This window comes from Chrysochloris asiatica, unplaced genomic scaffold (genome assembly GCF_000296735.1).
Source record: "Chrysochloris asiatica unplaced genomic scaffold, ChrAsi1.0 scaffold00200, whole genome shotgun sequence".
In the NCBI taxonomy this organism is placed as follows: Eukaryota; Metazoa; Chordata; class Mammalia; order Afrosoricida; family Chrysochloridae; genus Chrysochloris; species Chrysochloris asiatica.
The window spans coordinates 548,002-574,396 of record NW_006408718.1 but is presented as its reverse complement, the minus strand read 5'-3'; the positions used below and the strand labels follow the sequence as shown (position 1 = coordinate 574,396).

Genomic DNA, 26,395 nt, shown 5'->3' with positions numbered 1-26,395 from the left:
ACCTCGGACACAGTGTGCTTTGTTTGCTTTGGGTTTTTTGTCTGTGGCTTTTCTGTGAATCCTCCTTCCTCCCAAGACTGTGACTACAGTGTGTTTGAGAACTCTCAGCCACATTTGGAATAAAAGTTAGGGAGATTCTAGAGAAGAGTGATGTCTCTGCTGCCCAGAGCTGATAGTGTTAAAGCACTGTTCTTTAATGGTTAAAGCAAATAAAATTGGTGCAAGCAAATTTCCTTATCACTTATATGGCTTTAGAAATAACTCTTAATTGATACTTCATGAACTTTTTTTTTTTTTTAAGTGCTATCTCTTCCTTTTGCAAGTTTATGCCATAGAGGGCTGATCTTGTCTCCCAGAAGAGTTAGGAATTTCAAATGTTTGAGAGTTTTCTTGCCTGTGAGACTAGAATTTAGTTTTTGTCTTTGAGACATCAGGATTTTCACTTTGTATAAAGATGTGTAAATAAACATGTTCCTCCTTAGTCAGAGCCTTGTTTGTTCTGATAGGTGCCACCATTCCAGCGTATGCAGGGAGAGCTCTTGGTAACTTGCTTTGGGGGACCCAGGGTGTCTGTTGCTCCCTCCTGCCAGGACTTATTGAGGTGAGGTGGCTTATTGTAGACAGCACTGTACTAACTTATTGTAGAAAGCCTTCGTAACATTGTCCCCCGTTGTCCACCCTGACACTCCAAGTAGCGTAGCAACGTTCCAACCTTCTCTCTCTCTTTCTCTCTCGTGAATCAGACCCAAGGGAGGAGCACTTTCACTTCCTTTATAGAGTGGAATGTGGTGTCACAGGGACCCCTTGTGGTGAGTAAACCCGGATTTTCTCCTTCTATACTCCTGGCCGTGCTTTTTTATAAGGCACAAATCAGCAGGCAAGGCGTATAGACCACCCAACGCCTGCCCCTTTCTCACAGCCCTCGTACTTGGTCTTCAAGCTTTGCCCACACTCAGATGCACGACAAGACTCTGATTTCACTTGATTCTTAACAGCATATGTGGTTCAGCAACACTCACAGCAAAGATTTCCTCCCCAACATGCCAGCAGTCTATGAGCTTTCTTCTTTCCAGATATGCAGTTTGTGTTTTGTACTGCTCTGAACACAGCTTTATAAAACCAGTTTTGTTTTGTCTTCCAGTATGGTTTGATGTTAATGCTAAAGCCCAAGGCAAGTCATCAGTCTTTCCATTTAAGTTTCATGTAATTATTTTTCTGCTCTCAGTCAAATTTGATTTTAAAAAGTCACTGTTCTGATGAGAGCCATCTTGTTCTCACTACTTTATATTCCAGTTTATTTTAAAATTCTACAATGACTTCTCAATAGGAAAATGTGAACCTTAGTAAACATTTTACATTTGTTGTTTCATAGTGTTTGCATTTTACCATGTTTTCAATTATACCACAAATAAATAGCTAAGAATAATTCAAAAGAAGAGAGAGAAAAGATCTAATGTATGTGTTTCGAAGCACAGTAACTCATACTGACATCTGGTGTGTTTCAACACCCATTTGAAAATTGATTATGTAAGGATTAGTCCATCCCCCTTGCTCATTTTTGTTGCTGTCTCCTCATCCCTCTGGCTCTTCTTATTCTCAGTCAGATTGTGAGTTTAGTCTTAGTCAGTATATTATTGCTACTACAGAAGGGAGGCTAAAGCCTGCCCTTGTCATCTTTCTCTACTGTTTGACTCTCTGCCCATACATCTGTGACCCTTTGAGACAACCAGAAATGGTTTACTTGGTAAGTTGGGTATGTGAAAGGCAAGTATTTGTATGAATAAAAGATCAATTTTCGAAATCGAGACGATTTGACTTTTGTAAGGCTAGTTTAACTTGATTTTTTTTAATGTTTTAATTTGAAAATTAGCACACCTCTGTTAGAATATCTTTCTTACTATTATTTGCCTTGAGGTGCCTCACAGCCAGACCTATAAAAGAGATTGGTAGGTTTTTACTTTGCTCATCAACATGTTCTACTTGTTTGTGAGTGCATATAGGATTTCAGCCTTTGCAAATGAATTACCAGTAACAACCATTTAGCTGCTAATAAGCGCAAGGTTGTCATTGGAACCCATCAGCTACTTCATGGGAAAAAGATGAGGCAGTCTGCTTCCGTAAGTATTTACAGCTTTGGAAACCCAGTCAGGCAGTTTTACTCTTCATATAGGGTCGCTTTGTGTAGGGAACAGGCTTGGATTTTGTTAGCATTTAGCAGCCATTTCTAAGGAAGGTCTTCTGCCTGAAAATACTGCCCCCAAACCCATTCCAGGCTGGTTGGCAGGGCCACTGATAAGCTGCTGGTGGAATGTGAAGATTTTGTCATGTGATCGTGGTGGCCTGGCAGAGCTGGGAGCAGCTGCTGTAATTGGCTCAGGTCATTGTCGCCAGGTAAATGTTTATTTTGAGTTTAGGTGTTTTCTTTTTTAGAGATAATACATGATACATACAAAGCAGTCCTTTTGGCACTGTGGGGTAAGCACTAAGCCACAAGGTTGTTCTTTCAACCCCACCAGCTGCTCCAGGGGAGGAAGATGATGCTGTCTGCTCCCACCAAGATGGGCAGCCTAGAAACCCTGCGCATGGGGGGGTGGGGGGTGGCTTTTTGGCTTACGGTGGGTGTTCTTACGATGCAGCCTTAGGAAAGATTTTTCATTTCTATAGCTTTTCATTGTTCTTTTTCATTGACAGGGACATTTATGTAAAAACAGACCCTTGTTTCTTATGGGTTGTTCTGCTTTCATCCTTTATTTCAGTGATAAGTCTTTATTTTGAACAATTACAGTCATCTCCATAGTGACCAGTGGTGTTGGCAGTGGAAGGTCTTAGGACAGAAGGAAGCACACTGGAGTAATAGTTCTGATGAAACGCAAATCCTGCCGTTTCTACAGACTCTTAGAGATCAAAACCAAAAGTTTCATACATTTATATCTATGTGTTGTTGTTAAATGCCATTGAGACAGTTCTGACTGACTCATGGCAACTCTGTATAAGGTTCCCAAGGAGCAGCTGGTGGATTTGAACTGCCAGATTTGTGGTTAGCGGTCCAGTGCTGATCCTACAGTGCCACACCAGAACTTCTTCACAGTAATTTTTCCATATGGGATCAAAGTAAAGTGATAAAATCATACAGTGTTGTATTGAAGGGGTTCTGGTAGCATAATGGCGGAGCACTCAGCTGGAAACCAAAAGGTCAGCTGTTTAGACTCCCTCATGCTCTTGGGAGAATGAGGTGACAGTCTGCCCCTGTAAACACAGCCTGAAAGCCCTTAGGGAGCAGTTCCGCTCAGCCCTGTAGGTTGTTATGAGTCAGAATCTACTCAGCGACGCACAGCGACAAAAATATATTATGTCGAAAGGTGATCTATACTATCCCAGTTCTCTAAGGAGCTCTGGTAGCGTAGTGGTTATGAATCAGGCTGCTAGCCTTAAGGTCAGCAGTTCAAAACTGCCAGTGGTTCTGCGGGAGAAAGATGATGCATTCTGCTCCGGTAAAGATTTACAGCCTCGGAAACCCTGTTCAGGGTCATTATGAGTCAGAACCGACTCCACGGCACATAACAACAATCAGTTTCAGTTCTCTAGTGTTGCTATAACAGAAATATCACAAGTGGATGGTTTTAACAAACAGAAATATATTCCCTTACAGTTGGTTGTTTGATGCTGTCGAGTCAGTTCCAACTCATAGGACCCTACAGGACCAAGTAGAACTGATCCATAAGGTTTGTAGACAAAAGTCTTTACAGGAACAAACTACCACATCGTTCTCTGTTTCCCAGGGGTAGCTGGTGGGTTTGAACTGCCAGCCTTGTGGTTAGCAATCCAGTGCTTGTCTACAGTGCCACCAGGTAGGCTAAAGTCCAAACTCAGAGAGCTGGCTCCTCAGGAAGACTTTCTCTCTGTCGGCTGGGGTCCACCTTCAACATGCGTGGGCCTGCTTCATGTCCTTGGGCATCTCCATGTGTCTTCCCGTCACCCCTCCCTTGAGTCTAGAAGGGACCCAGAATCCAAAGGTGTCCTGCACACCCAGATCAGGTGGTCAAGTCCACCCTCTCTGCTGGCTTCTCTCTCCTCTGAGCCTAGGTCAGATGAAAATCGTGCAGGCCACACCCCAGGAAACCCCGCTGATGTCCATGGGTCAGGGCTGTGATCTGAGTGAAGATTATGCATCTCGGGGATGATGATATCATTACATAATTGTCAGCTCCCTGAGAATCATGGCCCAGCCAAGTTGACACGTTTTATGGGGCGCAGTGCAATCTATGACATTCACTAAATTGTTAGTTCCTCTACATATGTTGTTGTTAAGTGTTGTTGAGCCAGTTCTGACTTACAGCGACCCTGTAGAGGATTTCCAAGAAGTGGCAGCTGGGTTTGAAACACCAACCTTGAGATTAGCAATCCAGTGCTTATCCTACACCAGCACACAAGGACTGAGCTTTTTAGAATAGAAGTTATTAAAAAAAAAATAAGAGCCGTCAAGTCAGTTCTGACTCATAGCAACCTGGTATAGGATTTCCAAAGAGTGACTGGTGGGTTTGAACCACCAGTCTTGCAGTTAGCAGGTCATCGCTTATCAAACAGTAGATGGTCATTAAAAGCTGCCTAGATCCACAGACATTCTCCTAACTTCTCCATGACTCAGTTGTAAAACTGAGTTTTTCAAGAATTTTTTTTCGTTAAATAGCTTTTATTGTGAATTGAGTGCCCATTTGTTTACATGGGAGAACATCAGTTTTACACTCATCCTATCGTATGTCATTTCATTGCAATGATTATAGTCCTCTCCATGCATCACCATTCAACAGTATATGCTTCTATTCCCTCTGTTTTTTGTTTTGTTTTTGTTTGTTTGTTTTTGGATGTACAAAAAAACACTCAGGAATATATAATCATTTAAACAACCAAAGGGCACATTCTGCAAGCCTGCCTCCTGGCCGCCAGCACACAGCTTTTCTCTTTCCTTGAGTCTAGAGTCCTCAGCTGCTCTCTCTCCGTGTCTCCATCTCTGCCTCCATCTCTGGTGTCACTGCTTCTCTGGATAGGGTCCCAAATTCCGCTTGTGCTCTTCTCCCTTGATGGTCCTAGCGTCCTCTGTTCCTGGACTGTAAGACTAACTACTCTCCCCTTTATGTTTTAAAACTTCTACCTTTATAGTTGTGACAGTAGCAGTTAGTTATGATAACAGTTACTCACTTATGAATCATAAGAATCTTATCCCCATCTCCTTTCACCAGACCCGTCTAAACAAGATGGAAACTCCAGTGGGGATTCTTCCTTCCCCTGCGCACTCTGAAACTAAACTCCCTCTTGGAAACTTGTAAGCCAGCCACTTCGTGCCTTTATGACCCCCCACCCCACCCCCATTTTAGGTATTCAATGCCTAAGTTGCCCATCTCTATCAACCCTTTGTACAGAGGAGATAAGTTTGATCCTTGATGTGAAGATTCCTTCCCTCTTAGTTGGTATTTTGAGCTACTACATCCATAAATACAGGTCAAGTTCATCAAAGTGATTTACACTTGCTTCCTTTATCAAATTTCTTTGTCTTCTTCCGTTCGAGTTCTGATCATCAAGCCATCGAGGCTAGGTTGTATGGGTACTGTGTTCAAGTTTGGGCATTCTTGTGAGTCTCCCCTCACTTCATATCAGCTGGATACTTCACTCTTAGCTCTAGACCTCCGTGGCTATGTTCTTGTCAGGAGTCCTCAGGTCTCACCACACTTTGGACCAACCAGCCCTTCCTCTTCTCTCTCTCATCTCCAGGTTGATGGGTCTATGGAACCTGGTCAAACTCAGCCCATATCTCCTAACTTCTCCATGCCTCATTTGTAAAACTGAGTTTTTCAAGAATGTTGTTTTTGTTGTTACATTCCCTCAAGTTAGTTCTGATTCATAGCAACCCTGTAAATCTGAGACTGTAAATCTTTTCTGGAGCAGAAAGTTTCATCTTCTCCCCTGTGGAGCAGGGGTTCAAACTACCAACCTTGTGGTTCACAGTCCAGTGTTTATTCACTGCACTCCCTATTTGAGAACAGCCTTGGGTTATTACAAAAACTAATATGAATATGTGTAAAGTGTCTAGAGGACTCCTGATGTGGTGCTGTAGGGTAAATGCTCGACTGCAAGGTCGGTGGTTCAAACTCACCAGCCGCTCCTCAGAAACCAAATAAAGGGTTGCTTGAGTTGGAAACAACTCGACAGCACTTAACAACATGACTACCTGCACCAAGAGTTGCAACATAAGGTATTTACACATTTCTGTTGTTTTTCCAATTTTGCTAAGATTAAATTAAATTTAAAATGTTTAAGCTTAACTTTTCATTTTTATTTTATTGTTGTCTAGGTCAGAAATGTATGTTGTGATGTCATTTGGGGATTTGTGACTAATTTTGGGTATGTCTAATTTCTAAAAACAACTGATGGAGTACAGTAGTCCTTCATAGGTTTATTTATACATTGTTCCTTTGTTGTGAATATGTTTGTAGAGAAATGTGGTTGGCTATGTACCAAAAAGGAGCTCTGGTAGCTTAGTGGTTACAAGTCGGGCTGCCAACGTCAAGGTCAGTAGTTCGAAACTACCAGTGGTTCCGTGGGAGAAAAATGAGGTGTTCTGCTCATGTAAAGATTTACAGCCTCGGAAACCCTGTGCAGGGTCACTATGAGTCAGAACCAACTCCACGGTACTTGGCAACAACATGTACCAAAAAGAGGTCGTGGTGTGGTGCTGTAAGATAAGCATTGGACTGCAAGGTCAGTTTGAACTGGAAGGTTAGCAGTTCAGACTCACCTGCCACTCCTCAGAAACCCTATTCAGGGTAACTAGGAGTCAGAACCAACTTGATGGCCCTTCACAACAGTGTAAAATCCAGCCCTTTATATCCCAAGTGGCATTGCTTTGATTGGGTTTACTTAACCAAGTAGAATGCAGGTCAGCAAAGAAGTTCTAACTATAGTTTCAGACTTTAATTAGTTATCAAAATCATTTTGATAGTTAATGCAAACCAATTAAGACATAACCCGCTTTGGTTTGCTGTCATTTTCTTTAATTCATAAATTACAAGCTATACTTCTTACCAACGCAGGCCCGTGACTGGGTGCTTTGTGGTTTCAGCATTAGCTGAGCTATGCTAGCCTTCTGGGCAGAGGAGGTGGGTGGTACATAGTTACCACATGAATGTCTCACGCTTGGTTCCCTGCCAGACCCAAGGGGACAGGCAAGCATAGGCCAGGGCTCAAGAGTGTTCAAAATGCCTCCTCTTCTCACTATTGGAATTAAAAATGTGTTTAGATAATCAAGCTCCAACTCTTGACAAATATAGTAATGCTTCCATTTTAAATGTATGGGTGAGGGTGGAAAAGTCCCTTGGTGGTGTAATAGCCCTTATTACATCTGTACTCTGGGCTAGGGGTTTGGGAGATGGGAGATAACAGAGGGGAGAAAAAAGGCCAGAGGGAGAGGAAAGGTGTTTGAGAAAAGAACTAGCGGCAAGAACTAACGATGGAAATTGGTAGACTGTCCTTGCTGTAACTGGCCCCAAGCCGTAGATTCAATTCCTAAGAATAATGTTGCTTGGTTTATAGTACCCATCGCAAGCACTGTGGACTGATTTCCGTCTCCCATTTGGACTCACTGGTTTTAGCCTAGTGTCGTCTGTGTGCCCCGAGCCTTCACTGAAAACACTACAGGCTGTATACATTCCAGGAAAGGAGCATGGGGTCATATGTCACAGCTCTCACGATGCCTCCTGTGTCACTGCTGTGTTGTACAACAGTGTCTCAGGTAGCAGTTTGGAAGACTTAAAGGTTGTTGAAGTCGACAGAGGGTTCTGGAAGAATAGAGCCCCTGGTCTTGAGTATGGACAAGGCTTGCAAAACAGAGTAGATGCCAAAGGTCAGCTAGAAAGTGAGTTCCCCTTGATGGCTGTGGGGACCTTGTCACTCCAGGTGGTGGTGACAACATTTTGCAGCCCCTAAACAGCACACAGAAGGAGCTCTGGTAGCGTAGTGGTTACGAATCGGGCTGCGAACCTTAAGGTCAGCAGTTCGAAACTACCAGCCGCTCCGCGGGAGAAAGATGAGGCTTTCTACTCCCGTAAGGATTTACACCCTCGGAAACCCTGTACAGGGTCGCTATGGGTCGGAACCGACTCGACGGCACTTAACAACAAACAGCACACAGAGGGATTTCCATGGATTTCACTCCACGTAAGGAGTCCTGCATGGTGCTGAAGGATAAGCACTGGCCTGCTAACCATCACCTCAGAGGTTTAAATTCACCATCTGCTCCTCAAAAACCCTGAGTCCGGACTGAGTCCTAACAACAGCAGCAGCTCCATGTGAACCAAGTCACTGCCATCGAGTTGGTTCCGGCTCGTGGCAATCCTGTGGGACTGAGTAGAACTGCCCCTAGCGTTTCTGAGATTGTGCATGTTCATGGGAGCGGACAGCCTCATCTTTCTCCCACAGCAGCTGGTGGGCTGGAACCGTCAGCTTTTCAGTTAGCAGCCCAAGGCTTAACTGACTGCCAAAACAGAAGACCCAAGACTTTATGTGTTGAGGAGTCGGCCTACAGTGAACCTAGAGAATTTTTTTCTCCCATTCTTGTCCCTGGAATTTCAGGCCCAATGAACTAAAACAAAAACCAACAGCAACTTTGTATGGAAGGAAGCACTGATTCTTGACTCATTAATTAGGAAAAAAAAATTTTTTTCCACTCTTGTCATAACAGACTAACTTCTATAATGTAAAAGCTGTCCTGCAAATCAGTAGTACAAAGATTGGAGGAGCAATGTCACAGGAAATAAAATAACTCCTTTTGAGAAAAGATGCCTCGTCTCCTAATAAGAAAACATGACAGTTGTACTGGGACCCATTTCTCCTCAGTGGGAGGCATGTGGGCTGCAGGCACTCTCTCACCTGGCTCCTGGTGGGTCCACTCCCGCTCCTCCCACAGAGGACAGTTCAGCTCTGCTGTTAACAATTACAAGTGACATTCCAATTTAGGAGTTTCTGCCACCGCTGTCCTTTGATGTGTGGTGCCCACTGACATCTTGGTTTATAATGACAGAGGACTAGAATGGGAGATAAGTCAAGGAACCACCTGTCCCCCAGTGGGACACTGCGCTGCCATACCACCTGGGGAAGGTCTGTTGTGTTGGCCATCCTACATCGCACACGAGGCTGTGGTCCTGGCTCAGCATCCCGGAAACCAGAACCACCCCTGTGCTGCTGATGCTCAGCAGACGCTGCCTCCTCCGTGAACACGTGTGATGGCACTTTCTAGCATTTCTAGTTTGTCACCTCTGTGTGCTGTCCCAGAGCAGGAGCACATCGCACGCACATTGCCCTTTAGTGTGACTTCCCTTGTAGTTTGAAGTTGTTAAAAGATCACCCTGATCTGGTCCCTAACCTCAGTGTGCTGGTGTATGCCCTAGAGAGATGGTTTCCTCAAGCAGCAGTAAAAGGAAACTTAACTTTATGGCTTCTCATGTATTTCAGGGACAGACGTCTGCTTCAGCCTGCCCAAGTGTGTGACATTTTCAAGGGTGTCATTTTGGTGATCTGTTACTTCATGATGCACTACGTGGACTACTCCATGATGTATCACCTGATCCGAGGACAGTCTGTCATCAAGCTGTACATCATCTACAACATGCTGGAGGTAAGGGCCGTATCCCCCGGCTGGGCGGGTCGGCGCAGATGGCAGGTCAGGGATGTTTGTTCTGCTTATTGCTGCAGTGGAGGCAGTAGCGGCTGCTAACCGTAAGGTAGGCAGTTTGAGCTCATCAGCCGCTCTGCGGGGTAAAGTTGAGGCAGTCTTAGTGGGTCCTAGCGCCACCATAGGGCAGAGTCCGGGCTGCCGCTGCAGATCAGTGCGCTGCGTTACAACGCTGGCTGCAACCGCAAGGTTGGCGGTGCTTGCTCACCAGCCGCTCCTCAGAAACCCTATACAGGGTTGCTTGCTATGAGTCGGAACCGACTCAATGGCACTTAACAACAACAACATAGGGCTGCTAAGGAGTCTTGGTGGCACAGTGGGTTAATCATTGAGTTGCTAAATGAAGGGTTGGCAGTTCGAACCCTGCCCCCTTTCCACAGGAGAAAGATGAGGCTTTCTGCTCCCATAAAACCCTGTGGAGCATTCGACTCTGTCCTCTTAGAGTCACTGTGGGTCAGACTCCCCCCCACACTGTGGGTTCTACAGTATCGTCGGAGCACAGTAAAGTCTGCCTATCTTTCCAGATAGCCGTGAGAGGATTCTCCTGGTGAGTGGACAAGGTGGGGGCCACCCGTCCTCTGCTGTGAAGCTGCTCTTGCTCTGCTAGTGGATGTGGGCTTTCCTCTGCCCGGTGGTCAGGGAGCTGAGCCCTCCGGGTCCTTATACCCACACCCACATCTGGCTTTAGTCTCAGTGCACTTACCCTCACTTTGCCCACTCCCCAGTGGGCTGCGGAGACTGTGGGGGTAGCGTTTGTGAAGCAGGTCCCCACAGAAAGAGGAGCACAGGCCTCACCCCTTTTCTCCTTATGCTTTCTGAGGTACTCGTCCTGCCAGGGCCCTCCCGGTCTCCCACTTAGCGTTGTCCTCCTCAGACATACAGTAGCCCTCTGCATGGTGTATTATTATTATATCCAAGCATTGCTGATCAAAATGGCTTAAGTCCGTATTCCATTTGTAGACTGGAGTTGATGGTGTGGTTTAAGCATAGTGACCAAGAACCCAAGCTCTCGCCTAGCTCACATCCTGGTTCCATCACTTACTCCCTGGTTAGCCTGGCAGAGTTGCTGGGTGTCTCTCAGCCTCAATTTTCTCATCTATAGAATAAGGATACAGGGTTATTATGAGAATTGATGACAGTGCAAAGCAAGGACTTCACACAAGGCCTGGCGCTCGATGGGATTTCCGTAGATGGCAGCTCGTAGTCACTCAGCCTACAGATACTTAATCAGCACTTTGCATATGCCAGTTCTGTCTTTAGACCTGAAAGAAACAGAAGTGGGCAGAGCAGATAAACCCCTTGTTCTATGGACGGTCTAATCTAGAGGAGGAAGGTAGGTAGCAAGCAAGGAGATACGTGTGTTAGGAAGTGATAAATCCTAAGGTGGAAAAGAACTGGAGGATGCCATAGCCTGCGTGGAGTCTGTGAGACATGGGGTCTGGGAAGTCCTTGTAAGATGTGGCATCCCAGCTGAATCCTGAATGGTATGCCCCCCTTTTTTCTCTTCTATGTGCCCCTTTCATTTATGGTGCTATGTTCTTGACAGTCGACACAGAACAAACAACAAGTATTAGTTGTGAATCGAGTGGGTGAACATCGATTTGAATATTGGCGTTAAAATCAGAGGAAGGACACTTTGGATGTGCCACCCAGTGAGACTTTTCCTTACTGGGAGCAGGCATCACGGGAGAAAGCCTAGTTCTGATTCTACAAATGGCATGAGTGCTCCCTATGAGTCAGAGCCCGAAGAAGTCACCAGTAAACAGAGTCCTGCTCCTGGGGAACATGCTTTCTAGCAGGGATTTAAAACTCACATCTCCAGTATTGAAGGAGGTCTGAATTCAGCACCGTAAGTGGACTATAGAGCAACACCGTTCCAAACTTGTTCTTTTCAGGTGGCTGATCGTCTGTTTTCATCATTTGGGCAAGATATATTGGATGCTCTCTACTGGACAGCAACGGAGCCGAAAGAAAGAAAACGAGCCCACATCGGGGTGATTCCGCACTTCTTCATGGCTGTTCTCTATGTCTGTATCCTTTTAGACTCTCGGGAAATTCCTCCAGTCAGTGCATAGTCTCCATGGTTGCATTTGCTTAGCTTTGTCCCAGAGAGCGACGTGTATCTATGTAGACACATCTATGGAGCCCTGGTGGCAAGCTGGTTATTCACTCGGTTCTGTAGGATAAGCACTGGACTTTAACAGAAAGGTTAGAGGCTCAGATCTACCCAGCAACTCTGCTGGAGAAAGACCCGGCACTTGGCTCTCGTAGAGAGAACTACACGAGACAGCTCTACTGTCTCCTGAGGTCAGCATGGAATTGTGCCACATACTTCGTGAAGCCCCCTCGTATATATGCCTAGTGTGTATATTAATCCTGAAGATGGATGTGGAAATGTGTTTAGTTTTGGAGAAATTGGTCGTAATGATCATTGTAAATTATAGAACCTCACATTTACTGAACCCTTTGAACTACTAGAGAATGGTATTCAGCTCAATGTAACTGATGATAAGGAATGATTTTCTGTTGAAAGGGAGAGGCTGCACTTTTGTACATATTAAACACTTAAGATGCCTATAACTTTTTCATATTTTTATTGAAATTCAGTTCAAAATGATCTTGGTTTGTAGCCCTGTGCTTAAAATGTATAGAATATGTCTAGAAGTAAAATTTTAAGTGGGTTGTAAAGGAATCCTGGAGATTTTTTGTCCCCCTCCATTGGAAGGTTTTCTTTGGAGAATACATGCATGACTGCTTAAACTCTGCGTGTACTCTGTGTGTGTGCATGAGCACCGTCATGTATGTGCACACATGTACAGACACAGCTACTTGGGTTTGCTGTGGGGTCAGGCCTCGTCTACAGGACTGGGTCATGGGATTGTTTGTTCTTGGTAGGTAGTACTGACACCTGGGAGAAGTGGGAAGCACACTTGGAAGTGAAGGGTCTGAGCAGGCAGATCCCTGTGAGAGTAAAAGCTTGCTACAGATGGAAATAACCGAGTGAGACAGTTACTGTGGTCAGAGTCACCCACTGCTCCAGGTGTGCTCCCAGTGAGCCTGTGTAGCCTGGGAGTGGGGGGCGTGCCCTGCAGGGTGACAGGAAGGAGCCTGCCCATTCCCAGGCCTTTCTTGTGTGATATTCCACACCCTGAGGACCCAGTGGGGAGTGGGGCTCATTTCCAGACTAGCTTTTATTTTTTGTGATCTTTTTCCTTTTAGAAGGTGAATTGCATTAATTCACAAACTATATTCCTAAGTCTTTTCTTTCCGCGTTTACCATAACTTATTTCATCTCTTTTGTGCTCTTGTTTGAGGGCCAACTTCCCAAGCACCTCCAAGTGCTACAGATACTGAGGTGTTAACAGACAGCCCCTGCTCTGAAGCTACTCCCAGGAAATACGTGATGCATGTATTTCTACTGGTGTTGGTTCCAGCCGGGTTGTGTAATATTTTATTCTGTAAATGTATACCAACAGTAGCTAACAGGGAAGGTATAAAGACATAGCAGTACTTCTGTAAGACTTGGCTTAGAAAGCACTGTCATCTACTCCCTTTCCAGAGTCATATGCCAAACCCGTTGCTGTTAAGTCCATTTCAATTCCTAGTGACCATGTAGGACAGAGTAGAACTGACCCACAGGGTTTCCGAGGCAACAGAGCACCAAGCTTCCTCCTGCGCAGCGGCTGCTGGGGTCGGCCTGCAGACCTTTCAGCAGCTGAGCAGTTAGTTAGCCACTGTGCTCTCAGGGCTCTGGAAACTCGGTGTGTCTATTAATAACTTACACAAACAGACTTACGTTTTTTCCTTAACACCACTTACTGCTAGTTTTGCATGCGATTCTTATAATGGTTCAAGCCACAACTCTCAATGTAGCTTTTAACTCCCACAACAAGTCACTGCTTACTATCATGATGTCCAATAATGTAAGTATGAGTCCAGATTCTACGTCTCTGTCACTGTAAAACTGTGTACAAAAAATGAAAACCTAAACTGTCAGAAGAGCAGCAGGATCCCAAATGGGGTCAGATGCTCTGCTCTCTGTGTTACTTATTGATCGAGAAGAGTTAACTTTTATATGCAGCGTGTCCATTTTTAATAGCGTTAAAAAGATGCTATTTGTGTTTACTATTTCAGTTTGTTGAAATTAAAGGCAGTGTTTTCAAGAAGTTTGAGAAGAACAATCTCTTTCAAATGTCCAATAGCGGTATGTATGGTGAGATTCTGCCTGCAGCTCTGCTTGCTGTTACTTTGCATCTTGAAGCCCTCACCCTTCCTGTGGGCCACAGTTCTGTTAACTTTACCTATTTCCAGTGCATTTATATTGAGCTAATCCGCTGCACAAGACCTCGTTAAAGAGTTCAGGAGTGAAGATGAGAACTTTGCTGTGAAGATGAAGGTGGGCCTGACCTTTGGGTATTTTTAGTCGCTTCATAGGTATGTGAAAGCTGGCAGTGAATAAGAGAGGTGGTAGGAAAATCAGTGCAGAAGTACAGCCAGGATGGCCAGACTTCGTCTCTCTTACTTCGGATATATTAGCAGGAGGGACCAGTCCCTGGAGAAGGACATCATGCTTAGAAAAGTAGAGGGCTGGTAAAGAAGAGGGAGACCCCTCACCCCTTGAGATGGAGTGACACAGTGGCAGCAACAGTGGGCTGTTGTGAGGAAGGCGTAGGGACAGGCAGTGTTTGCTTCTGTTGTGCGTAGTTACTTACACAACAGTCAGCATCTTTACTTGGCTTCTTTATTGTTTGTTGTTGTTGTTAAGTGCCGTCATGTGTAGGGTTTCTGAGGAGCAGCTGGTGGGTTTGAACTGCCGACCTTGTGGTTCACAGTCCAGTGCTGATCGTCCAGCACCACCCCAGGACTTCCTTATTAACATCTGGTATTGTTACCTCAGGTTGTTTAAGACAGTGTAAATGATTAAGGTTTGTGTTACATTTAACCATACTTTCAGAAGCATCTCATGAGTTCAGCCCTCCCTCTGAAACAGATGGTATTTGTCTTAGAGAAACGTGGATGCGGAACCACAGAGGAGGAACTCCGATTTCCCCAGGCCACACACACACAGCCTCACAAGGCAGCACCAGGATGGCAGACCCTGCTTGGCTCCAGCGTCTCAGCTCATTCTATTACAGCTCACTAAGGGAGTGCTCTGGTAGCGTAGTGGTTATGAATCGGGCTGCAAGCCGCAAGGTCAGCAGTTCGAAACTACCAGCTGTTCCGTGGGGGAAAGCTGAGGCTTTCTGCTCCCGTAAAGATTTACAGCCTCAGAAACCCTGTACAGGGTCGCTATGAGTCGGAGCCGACTCCACGGCACATAACAACAAGGGAGTGCAACAGCACAAAAGTCATCTCTGGAAACATTTGACAGGAAATGGAAGAGCGTAGGGCACGGGTTCTCAAAGTATGTTTCCTGGAACCCTGGAGCGCATCCTAGAGATCCTTTCAGGGAGTCCGCAAAGTCAGAGCCATTCTCAGGTGAACCTTCTGACGAGGGTCTCCTCGGGGGTTTCCATCACACAGACTTTCACACACTGGTCAGGTAGACAAAATTGGACAGAGGGAGGACAGCGGCCGCCACCTGAGGGGTCAGGCCCACGAGGCCTCAAGGAGGAGGAGAGTGGAGCTGATCTGCCGTAAGAGCTCAGACGACAGAAAACAACAGTCCTTAGACTTGGGCCTGGTACGTTCTTAAAGATGATGAAAGGAAAGAGTGGAAAAGTCTCAACAGTGCCTTATTTTCAAGGTAGTGTTGGCCTCCCAGATCACTGGGACCTTTATTAGCCTGGCCTGCCACTGGTGGACAGTAATGGGAGGAAGGCAGAGGGCTTGGCATTGATGCAGGAGGAGGTTGGAGGTATCTTCGTTTCTGTTTCCTCGAATTAGAAGCTAGGTCATGCGCTCAGATTGATGGAGATTTAAGGAGACACAGGTGTGTGCATTTCTAGGTGGGTGGGCCAGTGATGCACTAGGGCAGGACCCCACAAACTGCCTGTTTTCCTTATAACATTTGATCAGAGCATTGTTGTTAAGTGCTGTCAAGTATAGGGTTTCCAGGGAGGAGCTGGTAGGTTTGAACCATCAACCTTACGGTTAGCTGTCCAGTGCTAATCCTACAGCGCCTCCCCAGGACTCCGAGCATAGCAAGCCTCCTTTGTGAACACACTGTCTGCCGCTGCTTTTGCTCTCAAGCAGAAGAGTGGAGCATTTATAGCAGGACTTGCAGACTTCTCTCTGACCCTTTACAGAAAGCATCTGCTGATCCTTGGCCTAGGCTAGGGGTGTCCACAAGTACAGAAGGCCCAGTCTAGCCGGCAGCTGTATGTTCTCCTTCGGCCACATACCCCATCACTGCAGAGGGGGGGGATCAACGTAACTACGGTTAAGGTTTTGCCAGGCCAGGCTAATAAAGAGAAAGAGGAACGTGGCAGATATTAAAAGTTTACAGCAGGAAACTTGACTCTGGAGTCGGAGCTTCAGATGGAATGAGGTGTTGTGGTATAAACGTCTACTGTTGTTAGGTGCTATACAATGGCTTCCCAGGTATCACAACCCTATCACAACATCCTACCACCGTGTCAGTCTGTCTCGGGGTGACGGCTGGGGTGCTTCCTCTTATATGCTGACTCTCTACTTTATACCAAGCATGATGGCCTTCTCCAGGGACTGGTCCCTCCTGAAAAACATCTCCAAAGTACAAGACAAAGTTGCACCCTCTTGGCTTCTAAGGAGCATTCTGTCTGTATTTTCTTCCAACACAGATTGGTTTGTTCTGGCAGTCCATGGTACTTTTAATATATTCTCCAACACTGTAATTCAGAAGCATCGGTTTTTCTATGGTCTTCTTTATTCATTGTCCAACTTTCATAATATACTGAAGATATAAATTGTGTCCAAGTTGCATTTGCCCCAAGGAATGGAGGGATGATTTAATATTCAAGAATCAAATTAATGCTGCAGATTTATAGATCAAAGAGAAAGAGAAACCTGATAATCTCAAGTCAAATACAACATTCAGCAGATATTCCTGATAAAAAATGACTCTTGTTAAGTACCATCAAGTCAGTTCTGACTCACAGCGACCTTGTGTAGCGTTTCTGAGGAGCAGCTGGTGGGTTTGAACAGCCAAACTGCAGTTAGCAGTCCAGTGCTTATTCTGCAGCACCACACCAGGACTCCAGGATTAACAAGTTAGAAATAAAGGGAACTTCTCCAGCTTCAAAACACCATAGCTGTCATTGCAAGTTGTTGTTGTTAAGTGCCATCAAGTAATTCTGGCTCACAGCAAACCTGGTTGGTGTTTCCAAGGAGAGGCTGGTGAGTTTGAACTACCAAACTAGTAGTTTGCAATCCAGTGCATATCCTACAATGTCCTAAACCAGGACATCATACATGTTGTTCAATGTCATTGAGTTGGTTCCAACTCAATGACCTTGTATTGGGTTTCCCAGGAACAGCTGGTGGGTTTGAACCCCTGACCTTGTGATTAGCAGTCCAGTGCTTACACTACAGCGCCACACCAGTACTCCAACACATACTGCAGAAGTATTGCATGCTTTGCCCCGAAGATGGAGAACAGGTCACTGGGAGGTGGTGGAAAGGCAGGTTGTGGTCTGTGTTTAGTTGCGGGCGAGGGGTTGCTGGCACAAGTTATCAGAACTCATTGAATTGTGCACTTGAGATTTGTGTATTTTATAGTATATGAACTTTTCCCCAATGTTTAAAGAGGAAAATGATTTATTAACATATTTAAACAAATGGATTTGTTGTTGTAAAGTGTGATTGACTGGATTCCAGCCCATGGGGACCCCATACAGTGTTCCCAAGGAGCGACTGGTGAGCTTCTCTGTCAGCGGATTAACCCACAGTACCACACCAGGACTCCAAACAAATGGATAGTTAGCATTCTGTTGTGCTGGTTAAGTGCGCCAGTTGGGGTCTAACTGAGAGCGACCCTGTTAGGGTTTCCGAGGAGCAGCTGGTGAGTTTGAATAGCCAACCTTGCAGTTAGGGTCAAGCTTAGGTTACAGCGCCACACCAGGACTCCAGTTATTATTGCTGTTATTAAGTGCCATCCAGTCAATTCCGTTATCATTATGTTTGTTGTTGTTGTTAGGTGCCATCGAGTCAGTACCGACCCATAGAGACCTTATGCACAGCAAAGGAAACACTGCCCGATCCTGGGCCAACCTCACTACTGTTGCCAAGCTTGAGTCCATCGATGCTGCCACTTGGCCAATCCATCTCGTTGGGGGTCTTCCTCATTTTCTCTGACCCTCCACCTTACCAAACATGATATCCTTCTCCAGCGACTGGTTCCTCCTGACAATATGTCTGAAGTATGGCCATCTTGGACTCCAAGTATCATTCTGGCTGCACTTCTTCCAAAATGGATCTGTTGGTTCTTTTGGCAGCCCATGGCATTTTCAATATTCTCCTCTGACACCATAACTCAAAAGCATCAATTCTTCTTAGGTCTTCCTTATTCACTGTCCAGCTTTCGCATCCATATGAGTTTATTGAAAATACCATGGCTTGGGTCAGGCGCATCTTAGTCCTCAAGCCGACATCTTTGCTCTTTGACACTTTTAAAAGTTCCTGTGCAGCAGATTTCCTTATGCAATACATCGTCTGATCTCTTGACTGCTGCTTCCGTGAGTGTTGATAGTTGATCCAAGAAGAATAAGATCTTTGACAACTTCAATCTTTTCTCCATTGATAAGAATGTTGTTTATTGGTCCAGTGGTGAGGATTTTTGTTTTCTTGACATTGAGATGTAATCCATACCGAAGGCTGTGCTAATGAGTCTCCCTCCAATCCTGACGCCACGTTGTTCTTCTTAGAACCCAGCTTCTTAAGTTATTTGCTCAGCCTACAGGTTGAATAAGTATGGTGAAAGAATACATCCTTGTCGCACACCTTTTTTAATTTTAAACCATTCATTGTTCCCATGTTCTGTTCAAACCAACTGCCTTTTGGTCCATGTACATAGTTCTCATGAGCACAATTAAGTGTTCCAGAATACTCATACTTCGCAATGTTTTCTATAGCTTGTCATGATCCACACAATCGAAAGCCTGTGCTTAGTCAATAAATCACAGGTAAGTATCTTTCTGATATTCTCTGCTTTCAGCCAAGATCCATCGGACATCAGCAGTGAGATCCCTCGTTCCAAGGCCTCTTCTGAATCCAGCTTGAATCTTTGGAAGTTCTCTGTCAATATATGATTGTAGCCATTTCTGTATTAACTTTTAGTAAAGCTTTACTTGCATGGGATAGCAAAGAGATTTTCCAGTGATTTCCGCATTCCGTTGGGTCACCCCTCTTTGGAATGGGTACAAATATGGATCTCTTCCAATCAGTCGTCCAGATAGTTGTCTTCCAAATTTCTTGTCAGAGATGAGTGAGTGCTTCCAGTGCCGCCTCACTTTCTTGAAAGATTTCAGTTTTTATTCCACCAATTCCTGGTGCCTTGTTATTTACCAATTCCTTCAGTGCACCTTGGACTGCCTCTTGATGATATGCTACCTCTTGAAACGATTGAACATTAACCATTTCCTTTTGGTACAGTGACTCTGTGTATTCCTTCCTCTTCTGTTGATGCTTTCTGCATCATTCAGTAATTTGCCCAGAGAATCTTTCAATAACAAAAGTTGAGGCTTGAATTTTTTCTTCAGTTCCCCAAGCATGAGAAATGTGTTCTTCCTTTTTGGTTTTCTGATTCCAGATCGTTGCACATTTTGTTGTAATATTTGGCTTTATCTTCTCGAGGTGCTCTTTGAAATTTTCTGTTCAGCTCTTGGACCTCCTCATTTCTTCCATTTGTTTTAGCATCTCTGTGCTGGAGAGCAAGTTTCAATGTCTCTTCTGACATCCATTTTGACCCTTTCCTTCTTTCTTGTCTTCTCAATGACTTTTTACTTTCTTCATGCGTGATGTTCTTGATGTCATCCCACAACTCTTCTAGTCTTTGGTCTTTAGTGTTTAATGTATCAAATCTGTTCTTCAGATGATCTCTAAATTCTGGTGTGATATATTCAAGGTCATATTTTGGCTCTGGTGGACTTGTTTTCATTTTCTTCAGCTTCAGTTTGAATTTGCATATGAGTAATTGATGGTCTGTTCAACAGTCCGCCCCTGGCCTTGTTTTCACTGATGATAATGCAGCTTTTCCATCGTCTCTTTCCTCAGATGTAGTCAATTTGATTTCTGTGTATTCCATCTGGTGAGGTCTATGTGTATAGTCGTCTCTTATACTATCTAAAGAAGGTATTTGAAATGAACAAATCATTGGTTTTGCAGAATTCTATCATGCAATCTCCAGCATCATTTCTATCACCAAGGCCATATTTTCCAACTACTGATCCTTCCTCTTTGCTCCCAACCTTTGCATTCCAATCACCAGTAATGATCAATACATCTTAATTGCATGTTTGATCGATTTCAGATTGAAGAAGTTGGTAGAATTCTCTATTTCATCCTCACTGGCTTTAGTGGTTGGTGTGCATATTTGAATAATAGTGGTATTAACTGGTCTTCCCTGTAGGTGCATGGATATTATCCTATCACTTACAGCATTGTACCTCATGACTGATTTGGATATGTTCTTTTTGACAATGAATGCAACACCTTTCCTCTTCAATTTGTCATTCCCGGCATAGTAAACATGTGGTTGTCAGATTTTAAATGGCCAATACCAGTCCATTTCAGCTCACTAATGCCTAAGATATCGATGTTTATGCATTCCATTTCATTTTTGACAATTTCCAACTTCCCCAGATTCATAACTTTGTACATTCCATGTTCCAATTTTCAATGGGTGTTTACAGCTGTTTTTCTTCATTTTGAGTTGTGGCCCATCAGCAAATGAAGGTTCTGTGGGCTTTTCTCCCACAGGCTTTACTCCATTCATGTCATCATGGTCAACTCCACCTTGAGGAGGCAGCTCTTCCCCAGTCGCATTTTGAGTGCCTTCCAACCTGAGGGGCTCATTTTCCGGCCCTGTATCTGACAGTTTCTCTGCTATTCGTAAGGTTTTCAGTGAATAAATACTCGGAAGTAGTTCGTCACTCTTTCTGCCTAGCCTGTCTTCGTCTGGAAGCTCATCTGAAACCTGTTCACCATGGGGGACCCTGCTGGTAGTTAAAATACTGGTGGCATAGCTTTCAGAATCACAGCAACTCGCAAGCCACCACAGTATGACACACTGACAGACAAGTGGTGGGTTATCGTTGTTGTTGTTGTTATGTGCCGTGGAGTTGGTTCCGACTCATAGCGACCCTGTACAGGGTTTCCGAGGCTGTTAATCTTTACGGGAGCAGAACGCCTCATCTTTCTCCCGTGGAGCAGCTGGTAGTTTCGAACTGCTGACCTTGCGGTTCGCAGCCCAATTCGTAACCACTACACATCATTATAGGAGATTTAAAAACTAGTCAAAGAACATAAGGAACACATGAAAACCTTTAACAGTAAAAAGTTTAGGTGGTTCTATGGAGCTGCAATGGACCCTTGATCTCAATGGCCAGAGCGATCCTGTGTGCGGTCATGTCTCTGCATTAATATTCCTCTCCTCAAATGTGTTCTGTCCTGGCTTTGAATTTGAAATGTGAGAAGATGAAAGGGGCTCTTGCAATTTTTTGATGGCCTTAGTAATTCATGGCAGAATGCACGGATTCAAATCTAAGACTTTCGGTTGTTAAAGGGAGCCTGTTGGTTCTGTAAAGTGTGTCTGTAGCGCTGAGTAGGAATTTCTCTCACTTACAGAGCTTTACCTCCGCTCTACTGCAGATCGCAAGTGCCCAGGCTTCCCCAGATCCAGTAGAAGAACCTCTAACTTCTGGGAAGGAGATTGTAAATGGAGTTTCATCTCATCACCAGCGCAGTGACCCCTTTTTCCTTCTTGGAAACAGGTCCTTAGCCGATAAGTTTAGAAAGATCAATGCCACCACGACTGGGTAGTCATTAAAAGCTGAGGCATGCTGAGTGTCCAGCCCTTTTATTTAGAGCTGCAGTACCATAGCCAGCCACCAGAGGTGCTCGCATACCAGCCATTTGCTTTTTTGGCACTTTTTTTTTTTTACCCCCTGTCAGAAATCAAGCTGCCAAAATATTAGTGTCAAGTCCAGTACCTCATGCTGGCTTACTGTTGAAGACGTAGTTTGGAAATTTTAGAGGAGGTTATGCCTTTCAGCTTATTAGCTGACTGTACATTTTCTTCAGAAGAATTGCTGAAGGCAAGTGAAATGGCGTTTAGTTAAGAAAACCAGACCTTTAGCGTTTTACCCTTCCTTCCGTTTGTTTTAATGGAAGCATCAGCAGACTTCAGAACCCAGGGCTCTCGGATCTGCAGTCTTAAGATGAAAACTTGAATGTAGTTTTTCGTCTGTAAGTGATGTGATCTGAGTGTTCACAAAGACCCCCGGGAGCGGTGATCTCACGTCAGGCTCTAGCTCACAAAGCCCCCGCCGTCCATAAGATAGCGTGACTGCTGTAGAGTGGAATGGCTGTGGCACCTAACTGTCTCTCGTTTCACGTACTTCCCCACTTAGTGGTGATGCTCGTAGCAGAAGAAGCTTCATAATCTGAATACCAGAAATACATTCAACACATTAACCTTAAAACCAGTGTTTTTTAGGCGACTTAATGTAGGAGTCCTGGCGTGGTGCTGTAGGATAGGCCCTGGGCTGCTTAACCACTGGGTCAGAGGTTCAAACCCATCAGCCACTCCTTGCAAGCGCTATACAAGGTTGCTGTGAGTCGGAACTGACTCTACGGCATTTAACACCCCAAAATCTAGATTAGAGAAAGCATTTCCATTTGGGCAAAAGTTTTTATTTTGAATTACTGTAAGAGTTAATTCCCAGTCAAAACCCTGACTGTTCTGAAGTATATGATTTAAATAGTTTGTGGGTTTTGTTGGTTATCTATTTATATAATAGGTGATTAAATCAGTATTAGAATTATTCTCACTAGAATCCAAATTTCATTTCCTAGATGAGATTGTCTTTTACCACGTAATATTTTTTTTTTTTTAAATGTGGGCACACTTTAGAATAACGCATGGTAGAAGTCAAATCGAGGTTTCAAACAAAATAATCATCAAGTACAAAGTATAACATGGTAGAGTTTTTTGTTCTTTTAAAAAAAAAAAAATTCTAACAAAAGCTTGCAATACCCTCCATGTACCATCAGTTGGCGGTATTGTTTGTTTGTTTGTTTTAAATACATTAGAGCTTACTAGTTTAAAAACAATATTCAAGACACTTAAAACTTCCAAGATCACAAGACAGAACTGGTATATACTTATTAACTGGGTGTTCAGGATGGATTTTGTGTGTGTGTGTTTTTTTTTAATAGCCCCATTTTCATCATTACATTGATAAGTCAGTAGCTGAATTATATATTAAGCCCCATTTTCATCATTACATTGATAAGTCAGTAGCTGAGTTATATATTAATTTTTTAAGGTTGTTTTTTTTTTCTCTTTTGATCTTTAAACTCCCTGTCCTTCACATCCCTTAGATTTTAAAGTTACATTTGTCTTAGGATTTATCAGGGTTTTTTTTTATGGATCTCTGTAGTACTTTGAAGTAATCTGCTTTTGTAAATTCTGTTTTGCCTAAAGCATCCCTCATAATGGATTGAGGTTTTTGCTTTTTATCAGTATCATAACTGAAATATTTGCAGGTTTCCTCTCTCCTAACAACTAACTTCTATCCAAGAGTCCTGGCAACTCTTTTCAGATCGGATTAGTGTAAATAGCGTTAGTGATTTTCTTTGACTCGTGTTCTTCATAAAGTTAGGTTTAGAATTTATTTCCAGATAATTCTGTAATGAATCAAGTCAGTATGTACTCATACTCACAGGGAGGTTCAGAAGCAAGTGCATTTCTTGGTCAAAATCATTTATGAAAGTCCAAGTCCAAAGGATTTAGCACACAGGTAATGCAGCTTTGTGAAGAACTATATAGAATTCCAACTAAATACATACTGAAAACTGCCATTCCCATGACTGGAATTCTACGGTCAGCTGTACGTTAGCAACCGGAAAAGCCCTGGAGGCCCACTAATTAAGAGCTAGCTTGTTAACCAGAAGGTTGATGGTTCAAATCCGCCTAGCAGCTCTTCAGGAGAAAGACCTGTCCAACGTCTTCTGTAAAGGTGACAGCCAACAAAACTCTGTCACACGGGGTCACTGCAAGTTAGAATCAACTCTACAGCCTCCTACAACGGCCAGCAACAGTGTGTCTCCAGTGTCGATGGAAATTATTATAGAGCAGTTCTCTTAGCCCCCTCCAACTGATACCCCTCTTGGAAGTCATAAGATAAATTGTACCTGTGACCTAGAACTAGTAAAAATGTGTACAGGTAGTCCCCAACTTAGGACATACTCAAGTTACAACAAACGGCGCTTACAACCGTCCTTTTTAGTTTTGTTGTTCCTGTTTATTTAGTGACACCCTATGGGTGACAGTGTGGCAGCGCAGAGCTTGCTGATGTCATCGTATCTGGAAGCTTGTATGTAGTGTTTCCAAATCCCAAAGGCAAAAATAGTGAAAACTGGTTTTAAAAAAAACAGGAAGCTTTCAACTTACCATCAGAACCAACACCTATGAAGTCACTGGAACAGAACCCCATTGGAAGTGTGGCACTGCCTGTAGTTCAGAAGCCCATAAACTCCTTTTTCCCATTTTGTTACCTCTTCATGTGAGCCTCCCTGTTCATCCCAAACAGGGTATTTCATTAGAAATACCTCAGCAGTTTCATAATTATGAGCAATTTGTGCCCACAAAGCTTTAAGAGATATAAAGAATCAGGCCAGGCCCATGGCATGAAAGGACTAGGAGCTGCGCTATCCTGGAGAAGAGGGTGCTAGCTACCAAGGGTGCACATGGAAGATGCCAGCTCACCTATAGAGAGCTGAGGGTTTGTGACGGAATCAAAGGACATACTGTTTCGTTATACGGAAACGCAGCAGGCGGTTCCATGAAAGAATTTGAAGATGAGATTGTAGTTCTTCATCCTGAAGCTGAGGGCTCTCGGAGGTACCACAGTTGACTGGTATGGGTGAGGCCAGGGATCACTGTGCTAACAGAATCCTAGAAAGATGGCCGTGCAGCGTGAAGAAGCTTTGAGATGGGTTACTCTATGAGCTACAACCCCCAAATTAAAGACACAGGCCGAACCTATTACAGAAGTGGATTTATTTCATTCCGTTTCTTCATGGTATCTTAGATTCTGTGCGAAACTTAAAGCATCAAAAGTGAAATATATAACGTGCCCAGTGAAGGAGGCTTCCTGCCGAGCCTCTGCAATACATAAGACTATAGGTGGAAGCCTGAACCATATCCAGATCTCCAGAGATGGGAAATTCCCACTTGAAAGGACAAGCAGACCAACCTGGAGTGGCTAGAAGAACAGAAGATACTTCTTGAAAGAAAGACCTACAGGAAAAATATAAAACAACATAGGCAGACCGACTGTTACTACAAGAACAAGCAACTTGCTTGCCCAGGAAACATCAAGGTTAGTGGTCGGGTCCCCTCAGTGCAAACCCCCTTCCAAGACTAAGACTCAGTGGGAATACACACCGTGATTGGTGACCACGCTCAACACCGGTAAGGGGAAGTGAGGGAAAAACAGCAATGAAGCGGTGAGCTAAGCCCTACAACGTTCAATAGACTTCTGTGAATCTGAGTGAAGACCTGGTTGACCAGCAGTGTGGCAAGACCTGGGAACTCTTGGGCCCAGAGTCAATGACATAGCCACAGAGGACTAGAGTGGAGAGTGAAGCATCCAGCTGATAAGAAGAGAGGGCATATGCATAAGAGCACCCACACTTGCAGATAATACCCACTTATCCTGGCCTCAGTGACTGGATGATCAGTGCTCAACCAGAAGTAAAAAGAAGAGGGGGAAAAAAAAAGTTTTCTCATACAATTTAATGAACTTGACCTACACCTATGGAAGCAGTAACTCAAAAGAGGGAATAAATCCTTACAGGAAGAATCATCCCCACCCCTTCCACACACAGAGTAGACAGGGATGGGCAACTTGGACATTGGCTACCCAAAATGGGGGGGCGGGGCAGGGGGCTACAAAGGCAAGAAGTGACTGGCTTACAAGCTTTCAAGAGGGAACCTAGACCCAGAGGGCCAAGAGGAAGGTAGAATCTCCAGTGAGTAGTATTCAATCTGTCTAGGCGGGACTGATGCAATGAAAAATGCAGACGGGTGGGTCTCTTGTGATACAATAGTGAATAATTGTTATCAGGACTGTTTTGTGAGGGTCGGAAATGTAAAGATAGATGTTTTATAGCAAGGAGGGGAGTGATTAACTTTTCAGTCTAGGAGCTGAGGTCCCTAGGACCATCAAGGGAGAAGAGCAGAGAGTGGGACCCTACCCAGAGAAGCAGTGATGCCTGAGATGGAGCCAGAGATGATGACGTGGAGTGATGGAGCAGCTGGGGACTTTAGATCCAGAGAGGGAAAGTGACTGTGTGCTGAAGACCTAGGGGGTACAGGGGAAGGATTGCATGGAGGGAATTGTAAGCATGGCAATGAGACGATATATGATAGAATGAATGTAAAACTAATGTTCTCCCATGTAAACTATCACATAATTCACAATAAAACATTTAAGAAAAAAAAAAAGTGAAATGTATAAACTAGCATTT

At 44.2% G+C, this 26,395-nt stretch overlaps 1 protein-coding gene across 2 annotated transcripts in view; it reads left to right on the top strand.

Moving 5' to 3' along the window:
* Positions 1-26,395, top strand: part of TAPT1 (transmembrane anterior posterior transformation 1) — a 96,176-nt gene that overhangs the window by 53,566 nt on the left and 16,215 nt on the right. For both annotated transcript variants that reach the window (XM_006872481.1, XM_006872480.1), the window contains 4 exons: positions 9,502-9,664; positions 11,617-11,752; positions 13,547-13,644; positions 13,856-13,925. In XM_006872481.1, coding sequence (XP_006872543.1) covers positions 9,502-9,664; positions 11,617-11,752; positions 13,547-13,644; positions 13,856-13,925 — 467 coding nt within the window. The remainder of the gene's footprint in view (positions 1-9,501; positions 9,665-11,616; positions 11,753-13,546; positions 13,645-13,855; positions 13,926-26,395) is intronic.